The sequence below is a fragment of the Lepidochelys olivacea genome (assembly GCF_965140295.1).
Source record: "Lepidochelys olivacea isolate rLepOli2 genome assembly, chromosome: 10".
Lineage (NCBI taxonomy): Eukaryota > Metazoa > Chordata > Testudines > Cheloniidae > Lepidochelys > Lepidochelys olivacea.
This window is the reverse complement of record NC_140420.1, coordinates 67,691,422-67,709,912: the sequence shown is the minus strand read 5'-3', so window position 1 is coordinate 67,709,912 and position 18,491 is coordinate 67,691,422. Positions and strand designations below refer to the sequence as shown.

At 41.7% G+C, this 18,491-nt stretch overlaps 1 protein-coding gene across 1 annotated transcript in view; it reads right to left on the bottom strand.

The window, feature by feature from the left end:
* ADAMTSL3 (ADAMTS like 3) overlaps positions 1-8,624 on the bottom strand; it is a 279,550-nt gene extending 270,926 nt beyond the window's left edge. The window contains exons 1-2 of the mRNA XM_084642460.1: positions 8,532-8,624; positions 6,699-6,788 (exon numbers count right to left, since the gene is read on the bottom strand). Of these exons, the coding sequence (XP_084498586.1) occupies positions 6,699-6,773 (75 nt within the window). The 5' untranslated portion in view covers positions 6,774-6,788; positions 8,532-8,624. The remainder of the gene's footprint in view (positions 1-6,698; positions 6,789-8,531) is intronic.
* Between the last annotated feature and the right edge of the window lie 9,867 nt (positions 8,625-18,491).

Below are 18,491 nucleotides of genomic sequence, written 5' to 3'. Positions count from 1 at the left end.
CAGCAAAATGGCAAATGAACTTTAATGTGGATAAATGTAAAGTAATGCACATTGGGAAAAATAACCCCAACTATACATACAATATGATGGGGACTAATTTAGCTACAACTAATCAGGAGAAAAATCTTGGCGTCATCGTGGATAGACCTCTGAAGACATCCACGCAGTGTGCAGCGGCAGTCAAAAAAGCAAACAGGATGTTAGGAATCATTAAAAAAGGTATAGAGAATAAGATGGAGAATATCTTATTGCCCTTATATAAATCCATGGTACGCCCACATCTTGAATACTGCATACAGATGTGATTCGCTCATCTCAAAAAAGATATACTGGCATTAGACAAGGTTCAGAAAAGGGCAACTAAAATGATTAGGGGTTTGGAACGGGTCCCATATGAGGAGAGATTAAAGAGGCTAGGACTTTTCAGTTTGGAAAAGAGGAGACTAAGGGGGGGTATGATAGAGGTATATAAAATTATGAGTGGTGTGAAGAAAGTGAATAAGGAAAAGGGGCCACCAAATGAAATTAATGGGCATCAGGTTTAAAACAAATAAAAGGAAGTTCTTCACTCAGCACACAGTCAACCTGTGGAACTCCTTGCCTGAGGAAGTTGTGAAGGCTAGCACTATAATAGGGTTTAAAAGAGAACTGGATAAATTCATGGACGTTAAGTCCATTATTGACTATTAGCCAGGATGGGTAAGGAATGGTGTCCCTAGCCTCTGTTTGTCAGAGGGTGGAGATGGATGGCAGGAGAGAGATCACTTGATCATTACCTGTTAGGTTCACTCCCTCTGGGGCACCTGGCATTGGCCACTGTCAGTAGATAGAATACTGGGCTGAATGGACCTTTGGTCTGACCCAGTATGGCCATTCTTATGTTCTTATGTTCTAAGACTGTTATCAGGCCCGCCTCAGTCTCCTTTTCTGAAGACTAAACATATCCAATTTTTTAAATCTTTCCTTACAGGTCAGGTTTTCTAAACCTTTTATCATTGTTGTTGCTCTTCTCTGGACTCTCTCCAATTTGTCCACATATTTCCTAGAGAGTGGAACCCAAAATTGGACACAGTATTCCAGCCTCACCAGTGCCAAGTAGAATGGGGACAATTACCTCCCATTTCTGACATATAACACTCCTGTTAATTCACTCCAGAATTGTACTAGCCTTTTTCACAACTGTATCACATTGTTGATTTATAGTAACTCCCAGATCCTCTTCAGCAGTACTACCAAATAGCCAGTTATTCCCCATTTTGCAGTTGTGCATTTGATTTTTCCTTCCTAATTAAAATACTTTGCACATATCTTTATTGAATTGCATCTGGTTGATCTCAAACCAATTCTCCAATTTATCAAGGTCATTTTGAATTCTAATCCAATCCTCCAAAGTGCTTGCAACTCCTTCCAATTTGGCAACATCAGCAAATTTTATAAGCATTGCACTCCACTCTATTATCCAAGTCATTAATGAAAATATTGACTAATACCAGTCCCAGAACTGATCCCTGTGGGACTCCATTAGACATGCCCTCCCAATTTGACAGCACACCACTGATAATTCTTCATAAAATATTAAAGCAAATCACTTCATTGATACTGGTGACAAACCCATCCCTTGGTCATCTTCCAGTGTTGATTTTAGTCTATTTTTGATCAGAGTAAACTTGAAAAAAATGAGCATTCATCCTCACAGTTTGTGACTTGACTCACAGACTCAAATTCATAGAGAAATATTCTGGCAATCCCATTATTTTGAATTGTAAATTGGGGGCAGAAGCAGTTCAAATCCTATGAATATTAGTTGAGCAACCACTATTCGTCATAAATTCACGACAGGAATTTACATATGCTTCTTGGTAAAGCTCTCACTGAATAACTAATCCGTCAGTGATAACAGATACTTCAAGATAAAGTACATTCTGCAGAGTCTTTTAAGTGCTGCTTGTCTGAGGGAGGGGGAAGAGCAGGGTTCTATCTTCAAAACATACAGAATGAAATCCTGTACCCACTGTGGTCAATGGCATCACTCCTATAGACTTCAGTGGGGCCAGGATTTTACCCACAGTGTCTTAAAACTGCACCGAAACAGTTTAACTGTTGTAGCTTTGGCTCAGGATTTGCAAATCTCATCATGACATTTTTTCATGAAGATTATTGAGTGGGTTAAGCATCCTGATTCTCGTATGGTATGTGGATCATAATCTACTTTCTGAACATTAGTATACAATACACTCAGTTACTGTAAAACAGTATTCCAAAAGTTTTCCATGAATATGGTCTCCAAGTTCACTATGTCATATAATGGACATCAGATTTTTGGACTTGCAACATCAACCTAACTTTAAAGACATTTACTATGTTGGTAGTTTTTGGCAGAATCAATTTGAGCAGATAATGTTTTCAGCATGTATATCTTTTGAATCCAGAATATTACAGATTAGAAAAAGGAACAGAATACATGTAGGGATTGCAGAAACACAAATTAAGGCAGCAACCAACACTAGTTCCAATTATATGTGGACTATGAAACTCACTTTTCGAAAGAAAGCCTGGTTTAATACCCTTTTAATGTCCAGACAAGGTGCATTTGTTGTTATTCTATCCTCAGATACTAGCAATTCCATTTCTCAGAAGATAAAATGAACAGATCCAGAGAGGGCTTATCTAGTACAACTCTCAAACAGTAGCATCTTAAACTGTCATTGTATCTGTGCTTTGAAAACCACACAGCAAAGAGTAACTGAGTGCACAGTATGAAATCTGGGTGTGAAAATTATTGATGGAAATAAATATTTTATCTATTTAAATTTGCTAGTGATCGCTAATAACCACAGATAGTCCATTATTAAGGATATAAATTAGCATATTTCATGAAAAGTGTAACTGTGTGTACCTAACAAAACTACCTTAACTAAATGGTATCCCATGATGTTAATCAGGAGACCAATCCCATGATGAGAGGGAGAGGCTGTCTCCATTATCACCGTGCAGAATCAGGTCTCCTTAAGAAATAAATGTAAAAACAACAAAACTGCATTTAAGTACTTCTATTTTGCGTATTAATTTTCAAACTATTTGTCTTTTCAGCATCCATCATATCTACAACACATCCTTTGTACCATTGCAATCTAGCAACACAAGGGAGCAGTTCATTTTTGTGCTAGAACATTGTTTGCATACTCAGAAACATATACAAGTGAGTGTTTAAAACCAAGTCAAGGGCAAGTGTGAGCTCACAGAAATATTTAGTGAATGGCCACAAATTCAAGTACTGATTCTGTGACAGTGGGAGTACAGAAATCTCTGCAGATACAGAGTCATCATCCTGGATCTTTGAAAATAATTAATGCTTTAATGACACTTCTGCTATCCTTTTCACTTAAAATGGCGAAGAAAACTGTACAGACCTATTTCTGCTCTGATTTACACCAGTTTCATACTGGTGTAGTTCCACTAACTTCATTAGAGTCACCCATGATTTAAGAAGTCACACCTATGCATACAAAAAGCCCAAAAATCTAAGGTCTAGCCTATGAATGATCAGTTGATCAATTCTGTGGTCCCAAAGAGTCAAATTTGTGCTGCAACCCTTGATAACAACATGGATTTCTTCAAAAGGAAGCCCACACTTAAGTATTCAGTGGTAAAATATTTACTGGATTATCCTATGTAGGTGGAGAGATTGCCAGTAATATCGTCTGCCATTATAATGATTAATCTGCACATGACAAACTAGTCTTGCTGCAACTTGAGACAGAAACTGAAAACCTATGGAATGTAATTCCAGAGTCAGAATCTATCTAGACATTTATGCAGTGCTCATCACCATGGCATCCAAGAATCAGAATGAGCTGCTATAACCCAAGTTCACTATATTTCTTCTCAATAATAGTACCCTCTTTTGACAAGTTATGCTGCAGTTTTCTTTGCATTACATTCATGCTACATTTCCAGCAGATTCTTTTAACCTGGTCATTATTTGATTCAGTACCTCCTTCAAGCAGGATAAAATTAATCAATTTCACATAAGTGGCATGGCACAGACTTCTGACCTTGCCCAGCATCCAATTGTTTGAAATTGATGAGCTCCACACATAAGCATTTTAATAGCCAAAAACAATACAACTGTAAATTATGGTACAATATGTGGGTAGAATGGCTCTGTGTGGCCCACAGAGTATGGCCCTAAGCAGCCAACTGAATAATTAATGGTTACTAGAAACCAGAAATGGTATGTTAAATAATGTAAAATAGCTATAACGTCACTAAAAGTGCGAAAAAACAGCTAAAACTGAGGAGCATAAGGGGCTTCCTGCAAGGTTGGGTTTAGCATCCATGCCTTATACTGCCCAAAATCATGGCAAATAGATTAGAATACTAAAAAGGACGATCAAGACCAAAATTTGACCGGGCTTAAAATGTTCGTGAAGCTACTCACAATGGACTATTGATTACTTCAATGTGTTCTTTAAAAAAAGAAAGAGAGACAGAGACAGAGACAAGTGAAGCAATGCCAAAACCATTTGTGGGGATGAGGGACCTGTGCCAATACTGGCTTCAAATCTACAGTGAAGAAGAAAAAAATGTAAGGTTTAGGTTTTGTCCATGATCACAAGATTAATATACAGAAACGTAGATAACAGATCGCTCTTTACCATGGACATTGATGCAGAAGCTGTCTGCCCTGACGCTTTCGGTGACCAAGACCCAGCCATGGCTGGTGCAGCAACACATATGTCCCTTGAGACTCTCAGTGACCAGGATCTTGAGGTAGATGGGCACTAGCAGAACTCCTCGTCTTGCATTCAGGGGATTTTTCAGCACTTGGGTCAGAAGCCAGACTTAAGGCTTGCTCCATTAAGAATAATAATTTAAACTTGATGTCCCCATTTTTTCAAGATCTACTTTTAAAGGACTTTCAGATTTTACACTTGCTAGGGATATCAGTTCCTCCCAAACAGGCGAGGTACCAAGGATGTCCGTCACTGACCAGGATAGCATCCCATCAGGAAAGACACCTCTTAAAGCCCAAGGATCCTACATACCCCAGAACAAACTCCAGAACAACCCCTTTAAGGGGGTAAAAAACAAAAAAGGGGAAACGGTCCCAACTAACACTAACAATACAAAAACTTAGTTGTGAAGACCACAGGCACGCTGTATGCTTCATCTCAGGCAGAAGGCAGTTGATGAGGACCTGAGGGCAGTTTACCCACATAGTCCTATATATCCTTATTACCACAAGGCACAAGGATGTGTAGGGTGCATGTGCAGGTCAACCAGGCACTGCTATCAAAAATTTCTGATCAAAGGCACAGCGGCCCATGTGCCCTGGAAGTGGAAAGTCTGAAGCAGAGCCCCCACAGGGACACTCCTTGAAGAAGAACCTCATTTTATTATCCCATTCGTAAATTTACCAAGCTCTGGGCTTCGCTATGCTACAGGCACGAGAGCAGCCCAGCTAGGTGCTGCAACTGTGCCTCTGTAGCATCATAGTGTAGATATTTGCTTCAGCAACAGCAGGGTTTTTCCATCACTGTAGTTAATCCACCCCCTTGAGAGGTGATAGCTTGGCTGATGGAGGAATTCCTCGATCAACCTAGCGGTGTCTATACTGAGGCTTAGGTTGATTTAACTACGTCTCCCAGGAAGTGACTTTTTCACATCCTGGAGCAACATAGCTAGAGCAAGCATAGCTAAATTCTGTGTGTAGACTAGGCCTTATTAATCTTATAATTAGCTAGGCTGTCTGCCCCACATTCCTATTGAATTAGATTGTAAACTCCTCAGGACCTGTGTTTGTAAACAGCACAATGGGGCTGTGGTCAGTGACTGTGGGACCTCAGTTACTACCACAATACAAATAATAAATAATAATAATAATAATATGAATAGCAACAACATTATCTATGGTTGCTTAATTCAAAACTATTGTTTTATCAGGTATTTATTTTAAAAGTTTCACCACAGTATGATTTTTGGAGACTGGTAAAATATTGTTTCAGCAATGTTGTCAAACTCACTTTGCTTTCTTCTTCTAAAGGGATTTAGACGGGGATTTAAAACTTCAAAGAGCACTTCACATTTACTGCACTATGGGAAATATTAGTGCAGAGAATGACATACTGTGATGACATTATGCTGTATGGAAGCACTCAATTTTTAAAACTACTCATTTCTTGGAACTGATTAGACTTATGTGTCAGGCAATAGATCAGTTGACAGCCAAGGCTTTCCTCCATGGATCCTGAATGCAGGAAGGACCTGATCCAAAGCCCATTCTGAAGTCAGCAGAAAGACTTCCACTGGCTTCAAAGGGTTTTGGCTCTAGCTACCCACACACTTATATAGCCCTCTTCACCATAATAACTGAGCACTCTCTGTTCCTGAGTCTCCTGGGGGCAAGAGGCAGCTGCATCACCTTGAAGCAGCCCAGCCACTTGACACCTAGCAAGAGAGTCCCCAAGTTGTAAAGGCAGGTAGAATGTTACTAGCAAAAAGGAAAATACCGATTTCCTGCCTCGATTCCTTTGACTCTAGCTTCAATGTCAGGAAAGTCTTGTTCATGGCACCACTGGATACTGGGGCACACAGTTGCCTCAACAATTTTCCATTTAAAATCATAAATGGTAGTGCCTAAAATGCTCAGCAGACCAATGTCTGGCTGTTAACACGGCAACATGATCATCACCTACCTGTAGATGGGTACAGATGACAACTGCAAGCCAAGTGATCTCCCAGGAAAGCCCTGTGGTTTTGGGGCTGGCCATCTTCCTTCCCGAGCTCTGCTGAGAGAGGTGGTTTCAGTTATAATTAAACGAAGTCAAGTGCCTCCTGCCAGAGTCTCAGTGACTAAAACAAACTGGGCAAGGACAGGGAACTGGGCTTTGGAAGGAATGCAACCCAAACACCCAAGGTTTGTGCTGGCCAGCAAAGCAGACTCGCAGCTTACGCCATAAGCACAGCCTGCAGGGTGAGGCAGTTCCAGTTAGGGACCAGAACGGGAAACAAATATGTTTGGGGACGCTGGCAACACGGGGCGAGTTAGATTCTCTCCTACGTGTGAGTTAATTTATCAAATCAGCAACCCCTCCCATCCCAGACCTCAGAGAAGAGGATTTCTCATGAGCTCTTTCTTCAGCATCCTCACCCACTCAGAGCTGAGGGCCCAGCCCAGGGACTTGGACATTCATTTACACCGCTTCCAAACGTGCTAGCTCCACGCAGCTCATAGGCAAGCATCAAGAAAGGAAAAATAAGCCCATCAATTTAGCAGCGATCACCCTGAATTAGAAGGCTACATCCATCTGTCTGCCGTTTTTACTGCAAACTTCCATTTAAACCCTCCAAAGGAATCATGTAATAAGCCCACTAATTGTAACTGATCTTTAATGTAAATAAATCTTTTCGCCTCGTACTTAAAGCTGGAGTGGGCTATACAGTCATTACCAAAGTAATCACTTTAAAAAGGTGACCGCACGCTTCCCCACCGCCACCCTCCTCCTTCCAGGGACATTGTGCAAAGCCTTAAAGTGGTCTAAATGCAAATCTGATCTTTAAAAAAAAAAAACCCTCCCCCCCTCCGCCCTTCCCCCCCCCCCCTCACCCATAGACCCTTCTCCTTTTTTAAATAGGCCAGATGTCCCGAAGGAAAACTACCTATCCAAACAGCCCAGTTCTTGCACCTGTCAACTAACTCTCATTAAGATTCCTTGCGGAAATCAGGCTGTTTACCTCCTTACAGTTCGGCAGGGCTGCCGTATGCTTTTGTCATTCAAAAGTTGTAATCAACCACAACATTTCAAGAATGAAGATTCCCTCCCCCCACATTATTGCTCCGGTCTGCGATTGACACAACTGAGCCAAGCTGTCTATTTGACAGGCTTTGGTGTATATAGATTCCCAGGAGGTTTTGTTTGTTTGTTTGTTTTTAAGTGATCTGCCGGTGTAGCAAATGAAGCCCTGCGATGCACAACAAGCGAAGGGCAGGGCGCCTCTGTTTACAATGAACATGACCTGCCTATTGTGGTGGATCGCTTTGTCCAATCTGGAGAATGAGTTACCGGGCGGGGGGCGGGAGGGGGGGCTAATGGAATCCGCAAATGTCCGAGCATCGGGCCAGCTGAGGGCTGGGTCAAAGCGCCTTGGGGTGGGGGGCGTCCCTGGACACAGCCCCGTTCTCAGCACCCTCTTGCCCTCCCCTGAAGCGAGCGCTACCCCCGGCGCTGAGCGGGGCTGCCACCCGCGTCCTCCCCTCCTTGCATCGTGCCAGCCACATTGCCTCGCCTCTCGCTGAAGCGCTCTCCCCTGGCCAGGGAGCTCATGCACGGCCCCCGAGTGGGAGCCGCCGGCCCCTTTCCGCGCCCGCCCCCCGATTTCAGTAGCCCCCGGACGGCTGCAGCGGGAGCCCCGCAACAACCAGGGGCGCCTCCCTCCCGGGGCAGGCAACAGCCCTGCGTAACTGGCAGCCGCGGCCGCTCTGGTCCAGGGAGCTTCCTTCGCCCAGCAGTGGCCGCGACCTCACCCACCTTGTGCAGGGCCGAGCGCCCCGGCTCCTCGGGCAGCGTGTGCAGGGCTCGGCGGGACGCTGCTCCCCACCGCCCGGGCCGGGGGACGCCTCTCCTGTCAGTGCCCGCGGGCTACAGCATCCCGAATTAAAAGCGCCTGCCCCTCCCTCGCGCCAAGCCCCAGCCCACCGCCGGCTGCTGGAAACGGGCCGCCCCCGTCCTGTCACAGCGAGCCGCCCCTCCCTGCACCCCGCCGGCGCGAGCCGGGAGAGCGCGCGCGCCTCCACCTGCAGCGCTAGGGCCAGTGCGCTGGGGCTCCCCGCCCCTGCCCTGGGAGCGCGGCTGCCAGCACCCCCTCCTCGGTGCCACCGGCCTACAAGCCGCGCTTCCAACTGCCCTGCAGCGGGAGTCCGGCTTCTAGCTCCCCGGCCCCAGCACCCCTATGTCGGGAACCCGGTACCCAGCGCCCCAAGCCACTACCCTGGGGGAGAGCCACCGCATCCGTGCATCAGGTACCCTCACCTTCCAGCTCCTCCGCCCCAACTCACGGGGCTGCCGCCGTACAGCTTCCTGCAGCAACGCACAAGATCCCGCCTCAGCAGCCCCCGGCCAATGCAGACCGATCCCTGAGCTACAGGAGTCCCAGCTTGTGCAGGTAGTTAGACGCTCAGCCGGTCCTGGAAACCTCTCAGCCAGTTAGCAAAAGCCGACTCTCACTCACTGCCTAGCCCATGTGCCCTGCCGGGACAAAGGAACCTGCACTAGCAGACAGTTCTTCTTCCCCAATGTAACTTAGCCAGCAAATTGAGGCTAATCAATTCCCAGACCTCAACAATCCTGATAACTCTCAATACAGCTGCAAATCTCTTTAGACACCAAAGACGGCTTTAATCACTCTGTCTTTTAAGATATTTTAGGTCTCCGACTGTGTATGCCCCAAACAGCACTTGGTAACATTTTATCCCCTTACTTGAGACGGATGAACTATATATAACATTGTAAAAACCTTTTGCCCTTGCACTGTTGCTTCCCACTCATGGGCCAAAGGACATTTTCAGTTATACAGCATCAATACTCAACAGACAGTAAAAAGGTCTATTATTTTATCTGTGCCACTGAAGTTTAAAATATACACCAGTGAACTAAACAACCGATGAAGGGTTTGTTCAAATACGTTGCAAGGGAAACTTTTCCAATTTGTTCAGACTTCTCGAAAGCAAGCTAAAAAAAGTCTCTTCCATAGTTAGGACCCGAGCGCCCTCCAGTGAAATAACTAGTTTGTGAAGAGAACCAAAGAGAAGAAGATGGACGTTAGGAAGGTGAGTTGAAGGGTCATGTTGAGGGAGGTCCTCAAACCCAACTGTAACATCTTTCACAGTGAAGGTTCTAATGAACTTTACTGACTTTGTAAAATAGCTTTATGGGGTCCAGCTTATTTGTGTCTCTATCAAACGTGCTCAGTTTTCAAGTAAAGATGTCTATCTAAATGTCAGCCGCGGAAACTCATCGGGAAAACTGAGAAATGCTGTCTCCTTTCCTGTTCACGCATTACCATGAATAATAGGCTTGTGCTATAACAGGAATTATAACTAAAACTAAGAGATTGGCCTGTCCTAGTCACCTGACACAGGACTAGAAGGTTAGTACATCTGCTTCATGACAGAGTTCAGTATCCAGCTGAAGTGAGCTGTAGCTCAGGAAAGCTCATGCTCAAATAAATTTGTTAGTCTCTAAGGCGCCACAAGTACTCCTTTTCTTTTTGCGGATACAGACTAACGCGGCTGCTACTCTGAAACTTGTACAACACTATTACCATTGGTGAGGTTGCACAGATTTAACTAGGCTATGCATTGATGCCAATCAGGTTACACAGGTGGCCCAAAATTGGAAAACAGTTAGCAGTTCTGTTGAGTCAGGAGCCACAAAAAGATATAGTTCACTGTCCCAGAGCTGTGTTGGTTCTAAAGGGCTAACAACAATAAAAAGTGTTTTCACTAAAGTAAGCAAATCTGACTCTGAATGCAGACAGCTCAGCATCTGCTGTATAAGGAGGTGCCCTAGTTACATAATCACTTTTTAGAGCAAAACTACATGGTGAAAATGTGTAGCACTCTTGAGATCCTAAAATCTCTCTGTTCCCAGAATAAAGGCTGCAGAGTAGGGAAAAAACACTTTGCTGTGCTATCCTACAGTAAATAACTGACAGAATACACAGTTTGTTTTCCAAAATGGGCATATTTAGAGAGTATAGCAACATGAACTGCATGAAGATATAGTAGTGCCTATTTGCTCTCAGTTTCCAGAAGTACTGAAATTAGTGAAATTGACAAGGTTTGGAGATGTGGTTCTAATAAATATTTTCCATTTGAGTGCTTGTCCAAGTGTTTTTTTAATTGTTTCTTTTCCCTCTTCAACTCTATGCTTTTCAATTTTCTTCTTCTGTCCTCCCAACCCAACCAAATTCTTTCTCTAAGGATATCAATTGCTTCTGACACCCATTTCCAGACTGGTAGGCACAATCAGCTATTGCACATTATACCCATTTTCTACAAAATACAGTGGCACCATGTGCCTGCATATCAGAGGAAACTATCAACCCGAAATACGACTCTTGGAAATTTTGATTCATCTTCAACACAGTTGTGAAATGGGAGAAAAGTATTGTTATGGCCAGTAAAATAAATTATAGACTCAACCACCAGCAGAGTGTTTAATACAGAAAAATAAATATGGATTCTAAGACCCAAATCCTAGCTTTATGCATGTGACTAGATCCACTGGCTTCAGCTAAGCTACTCATGTGCATAAAGTTACACAGATGCTTAAATCTTTGCAGGGCCTTCAACTGTAAATTATTTGGGAAAGAGACCGTGTCTACCTTAGTGTTTTTATAGGACCTAGCACAATTGAAGCATGATCTTGATTGCGAGCTCTGAGCACTACACATTGTATACATAATAAACACTGGTTTCAGAGTAAGAGTGAGTTTGTGGGGGGGGGGGTTGAGAAAACCTGGATTTGTGTTGGAAATGGCCCACCTTGATTATCATACACATTGTAAGGAGAGTGGTCACTTTAGATATGCTATTACCAGCAGGAGAGTGGGTTTGGGGGGGGGGGTGAGAAAACCTGGATTTGTGCTGGAAATGGCCCAACTTGATTATCATACACATTGTAAGGAGAGTGATCACTTTAGATAAGCTATTACCAGCAGGAGAGTGGGGTGGGAGGAGGTATTTTTTCATGCTTTGTGTGTATAAAAAGATCTTCTACACTTTCCACAGTATGCATCCGATGAAGTGAGCTGTAGCTCACGAAAGCTTATGCTCAAATAAATTGGTTAGTCTCTAAGGTGCCACAAGTCCTCCTTTTCTTTTTATAATAAACACTACTAGTGCTTGATGGATTGATGCAGTCTCCTACAGGTATTCTGTAAACAATACATCTATTATAGTTAATATTTGGTAGGAAGTGCTCCTGACTTAAACCATCCAGGTGTCATGATTTTTTTTGTTTTGTTTCTTCCATTCCACGCCACCCTCTGTCTGTTTTTGACTCTCTTGGATTAGACTGTTGCTTCTTGTAAAGTGTCATAAAAACTCATGAAACAATAATGTAGTTGGAACATATATTGCACAGATAATTATCTTGTATACCCCAAATCTTAATTCAGAGTTATCCCACACTGGATATGTGGGACTTAGATGTACTCTTTTTAGTGGGAAACAATTCTGATATGCTTGTAGACTCCAAAATTCACATGCATAATTTCTTTATTAATCTGTTGTCAGTAGTTATGTTTTTCATAATACATATTCTTTCTTTTTGCTGGACTGTAAAATATGTATAATTTAGATTAATATTAAACATGGCAATTGTGAGGCCCCCGCTGTTCATAAAACTGTGAAATATGAAGATTTATGCTTATTTCATTGAACTATTGCAACTATGATCCTGTCCATCTGTGCAGCTGGCATGTTCCCACAAGGAAGCTGGTTGGAACTATGATAGCATTATCCTTTATTTATTTTGGGTTAGTTTAAAACCATGGGCCTTTGCAACTGATCCCAACATTGAAACACTTTCTCACACCCACACTTAGGCTTGATTTTAACTACTGAAATTTCCAAATGAGACTGAGCAGTGCAAACAGGAAAGACATGAGAAAAGAGGTTTTTTTGTGGGGCATAATCAAAGGCAAAATCAAAGAGGAAAAAAAATCTGATTTTAGCCAGTCTACTGTTATTTACAATAGCTCAGTTTAAGTGAATTGTGACCATCAAAATTCAGCCCCTAGGTGTATGCCAGCAGAGGATGTGCAAGCCTAAAAAGGAAAATTGCACATTTTTTTAATATGTCATCATCATATTCAAGAGCAGGAGCGGACTATCGCTCTCTTTGAGATACTTCAACCCATTTATGACACAGTTCTCTGAAAGCATGCTCAGCTGAATCAATCGGATGTTCATGAGGGCCAATTTCACTACATAGGGAAATTCTACGATAGTCAGGGAGTGTTTGGCAAAGCTGGAGTCTAAGCTCCATTTAAACAATGCAGAACAGCTTTTGTCTCCTAAATCAGGATTCAATTTAATGAGTACCAAGCTGCAAGTGACCTGCAGAGGCCTCGTGGCTGCAACTGCAGAAACTAATTTTGGCTTCAGATCCCTAAATAATCAATAACAGCAACAGCTGATAGACTAGTAAAAATAAAATATTTAGTTTCATGTAACCAATATCACGTGCACCCCTATATTGTATAACTTGTTTTGTGGTTTTGTATTGTACTGGTGTTTGCTTTTAAATGACAAGCTCTTTGAGGCAGGGATCATACACTGACAGACCTCACAAGTGTACAATGCTATATAAGGACCAAATTCTTTGCAGGTGTAAGTTGGTGCAGCTCAAGTATGGTTGTGTAGCCTTGATCCCCAGGATCTGTGGAAGGCATTGTGCTCCACATCACCCTTTATCCAGCGATATTAGTATATGGCCAGAATAGCAGGTAGGAAACAGTGCCTTTAGTTTGAATGTTTTAGTTTATGGTTAAATTAGTATAATATTAACTCCCGCAATGAATGCAAATGGTCATTGTTTCAAGTATTTTAATAAAAATTGTCCATCTTTTCTGATCAAATTCCTTTTCAGCCTCAACTGAAACAACTTGTGACGCATTTGCATATTTATGATCCTGTACAGTAGTAGATGTCTTAAATGTCACCACTTTCCTCTCCAAAATAAGCACGACTTGATTCAGATGGGATACATTTTCATTTTTATTGTACTTTAATGGTCAAAGCCCTCAATAAAATGTTAGTACTGACATTTGGAGTTCAATTTTTAACATATTTACATGATTGTTATGTGGTTTTGTGGCACATCTTTTTACAGAGGGATTGAGGTGATTATTGTGTGCATAATTTGAAAATGTGTAAACATGCACAGATGAAGATCTGTATGCAGAGAAGTCAAAGGGAAAGTATACTGCAGAGGCAAAGTATGTTATGTTTACTTATTCATAATGTCTGTATTCCTTACCAATTTTTTTCAAACTTTGCAAAAAATGCATCCCTACTGAGGACTATGAACATGCCAAATTTGAATTCCTGAGCCTGTGTTTTCTGTCCTCCTGCAAATGTGTCACTGATCTACTTCCCCAAAGTCTCTGATTGCGGTGACTTCTGCAGTTGTCAGGAGTAAAGTGTTCTGGGGTACATCAATGCCACATCAGGTCATGGTAAATAAATCGGCCCAGGAGCTCTGGGGAGATCAGTGTTGTTGCAAGCCATGGACAACAGCAAATAAACAAAACTCAACAGTAGGTAAAGAGTATTACTTACTTTTGCTCACTGAAACTCTGCAGTGATGGTGATGGGAAGGGCATGAGGGCAGCAGGTACCCCAAGTATGAGGTAGTTTTACTTGTCCTGTCACCATGCAAATTACTGAAATGCAGATGAAATGGGGAGAAGGAAATGAAGAGTGAACCAGAGGGGAGGGTACCAGAAGCATGGAGTGGCTGAGGGAGGGAAAGAGGGATAAATAATGAAGGAGAGGGAAGGAATAATTGAGGGACCATTGGGACCTGTGAGGAAAGAAATGCAGTGTGAGTAGAGGAGGTTTAGCAAGGTTAAAAAATTAAAAGCAGACTACTTGGAAATTCTGGAGATTCAGACTTTGAGGATATCAAATACAGCTGGTAGGAAAAGAAGTGTGAATGTTTCTGTTTTCCAATATTTTTGTCAAAATTTTTATTTGATAGCAATTTTTCTACCAGCACTGGGACTTCCTCTGCCTTATAACCTGGGCCATTTTTCCTCAAAGTGAAAACACAGATTCAAATATGACCTAATATTGAAGCCTGCTGTCATCCTGGAATGAATCCACAGTATCTCTGTTTAAGTCAGTACCGTTATAAATCTGGAGTAACTGAGAGCAAAATTTCGGCCCACTTTCTTATTCCACACAGGGATCTTGTATGGATATCGATGTGTGTTCTTGGCAACTGTCAAGGGATGAGAGCATGAGGAGGTAGATATCCTTACAGACTGTGGTCATGTGGATAGAGTTATTCTGTATTTGTAACTGAGAGCAAAATAGTTTAATACACTGATAAGTAAAGAAAGAATATGACACTATATCAGACAAAAAAAGACACCAATGACCAAACACTGCTATCAGGTACACACATCTTACTTCAGATTTTGTCAGGAAAAAAATCAATTGTTTTATTTTTACACTTGGCTCATAAATTGATAAAATCAGTGCTAAAAATTCTATAATTAAAAAAACTAAAAGAATCTTCAAAATATAAAACATATATAGGGATGGGGAAAATGTACACAAGAATACTTGTGTGTATAAAGAAGTATAAAGTGCCACGACTCTGGGTCCAAAAGTAACTTTTGAAAGTCATTTTATTTTAAAATAACCACTCTTAAATGTCTGTCATTTTTCAGTTCCAAAACCTCATTTTTTCTGACTGCTTAACATCTATTAGTAAAAATATATGAAAAGAAAAGGAGTACTTGTGACACCTTAGAGACTAACCAATTTATTTGAGCATAAGCTTATGCTCAAATAAATTGGTTAGTCTCTAAGGTGCCACAAGTACTCCTTTTCTTTTTGCGAATACAGACTAACACGGCTGTTACTCTGAAACCTAAAAATATGTGATGTCTAGCTGACACTGAGCCATCAATTCTGCAGTATAATGGAAGAGAACGGATCATGAGGCAAATAAAGATTTTATAAATAGCTCAGGTGCTATTGCTGTTTCTTTGTTTAGTGCTGACCATTGTGAAATAAGGCAATCTTTAAAAAGAAGCCTGTAGTGCTGACAGAAGACAAAAAACACAAGCACTATGAAACTCGCCCTGATTTATTTAGACAGATAAGTCAAGTATTATGTGTACGATACCACATAGAAATTTAATGTGTGGATATTTTGTATGATTCAAAGGCCAAGAAGGGAGTTAAATCCCTATTTGTGTATATTACAATCAGTGACATGAAGACAGTACTTGCCTTTTCACCCCTTGAAGTGAGGTGTGTTCCGATCCATTTTATAAGCCACACAACTCTAGTCTAGTATTTAACTGTGGTATATACTACTTTTCTAACTTCTATTGCTCTAATTTCCTGGTGGGAGACTCTTGACTTTCTCAAGGAGTTTCCATCTCCCATCCAGTTATTATTAGTAATACATTAGCACAACCATTATCAAGCTGTCAGGTCTCACAATCCCATTTCAGTGAGGCTCGGTACAGAGACAGAAGCACTGAGGACTAATGCATGAGCCAGAAGCATTAGAATGTTTACAGGCTGATTTGCGAGTGTCCTGTCCATAAACTGATCATTATGAGAAATGTTTATTCATACATTCAAATGCATCCAGTTTAATCCTCTTCACTTAAAACATCCGATGAAGTGAGCTGTAGCTCACGAAAGCTCATGCTCAAATAAATTGGTTAGTCTCTAAGGTGCCACAAGTACTCCTTTTCTTTTTGCGAATACAGACTAACACGGCTGTTACTCTGAAACCAGGAAAATAGTAGTGGTATGTAAACTGGGTTTTTTTGTTTTGTTTTATTGTTACAATACAATTCTGGAGGCTGTCCACTGTTCTGTTTTGTCTCCAAAAGCTGGTTGAGGAAAGGGTCCTCTTGAATGAAAAAGGAGAGAGGATGTAAGAGAAGGGAAACTGCTGATAGGTTGTGAAAACCTCTGCTAACTATGTAAACTCTGCATTCACTCCTAGAATTTGCCAGTGCAGATCTCATTATTTTTATATTAATGAATCCAGCCTGCCTACTGTCTTTAGCCTCAAACATTTTTGTTTAAACAATATTTGTAAACTATATCAGTCTGAAAACCTGTTCAGATCAGTCATATATCAGGTGGATATGTCCGTCTAGAGAGCAGGGACTTCTAGAACCTTGTCAGTTCATGATTATTATTGATAGAGTTAGTCAGAAAATGGGGGGGGAACCTGCAAATAATTTTGTTGGATTTTTTCCCCCTGATTTTCATTCTCATTTTTCATTTTCTTTCACCAGTTCTAGATCTGGTAAAAGAAATAGGGGAAAAAAACCCACAAACATTTCAGAGGGTTTTTGATTTTGCTGTATTTCATTGTGATTGTGAACTTTTCTGTGCAGCTCTAATTATTTATTATGGGTCAAATTCATTCACTCATGTTGAATACTACCTTACTCCATGAGTAGCCCCGCTGCAGCCAATGATATCACACATGGAGGAAAGTCCTACTCCACCCCAATAAAAGTGTCAGAATCTGGCCACATTTTTGTAGCACTGCAAGTTAACCAGCTCTGTACAACAGATGAACTGTGCCAACATATAACCAATCCCTGTCCCAGAGAGCTGACAGTGCAAATGCACAAGTGGAAGTGGGATGGTGCAATGCAATATACAACCCTTAAAAAAAAACACTGGGGTTCAATGGCTGAGAGAACATGAATCCAGAAAACAACCATGGGCCAGAATCTGTATTGTTGCCCAAGAGGGAAAAGAGCAAAGGGGGTTTTATGCCATCTTTGCACCTTCTGAATTCTGGCCTGATCCTGTGGAGCCCAGGGCATAACTTTGAGTAGTTCCAAGGTCTGCTCTAAATTATGGATGTCTGCCTACATGGGTATTAAACAGATTGGCATGGCTGCCTGTGGAACACACAGGAGCCCAGAATAGCCATAGTCTAGTGTACTCTGGTGGCATCTTTTCCTGCTCCTGAGACATTCCTGACATACCTCTATGCCTGGAGCTATTTGGAAATGTGGTATAGAGTTAATCTAGCCTAATTTGTGGGGATTCCCCAATGAGGAGCTCCATCTGGATTCCAGCCCCTTTCCTCCACCCAAGTGGTGTAAAGAGCCCAGACTGCAATCCTGAATAAGTGAGGTTAGGGCAGAAAATCAGAATCAGCTCTTGATTTCCATTGCCCACTCATAATGTACCTTCCGCTGTCTTCTCCTATTCTTGCATGGGGGGGTTAGATGAAGAATACAACAGATAAAACTGATTGTGTCTATTTTTGAACACTCTCCTATAGCACTTTTTGTTTGATCTATTACATAAGTTTTGGGAAGCAAAGTGAAGATTCTTAGAATAGCAGATTACTTGCTTTCTTCTACATTTGTTCCAAATGCATCAGAACAGCTGGATAGTACACGACACCCTCACACATGATCATGACATAGGATCATACTGAGCCTTTGTAGGACACTGAGGATTCAGAGCCAATGTCTGCCCTTACATGTCATGTAGCTCCTGAAGTCACATGTTCAGATTTAAGTCATCCTCAATAGTTTTCTTGAATCAATCTTTATATTGGCAAATAACAATATTAAAGTAAGAAATGAAGCTGATTTGCAGAAAAGAAGAGGAAGAAGTTCCTGTTACTTTTACAGGGATAAGAACTAGATGATCATATGTCACTGTCATGTTGCATATGGTTGCATGAACT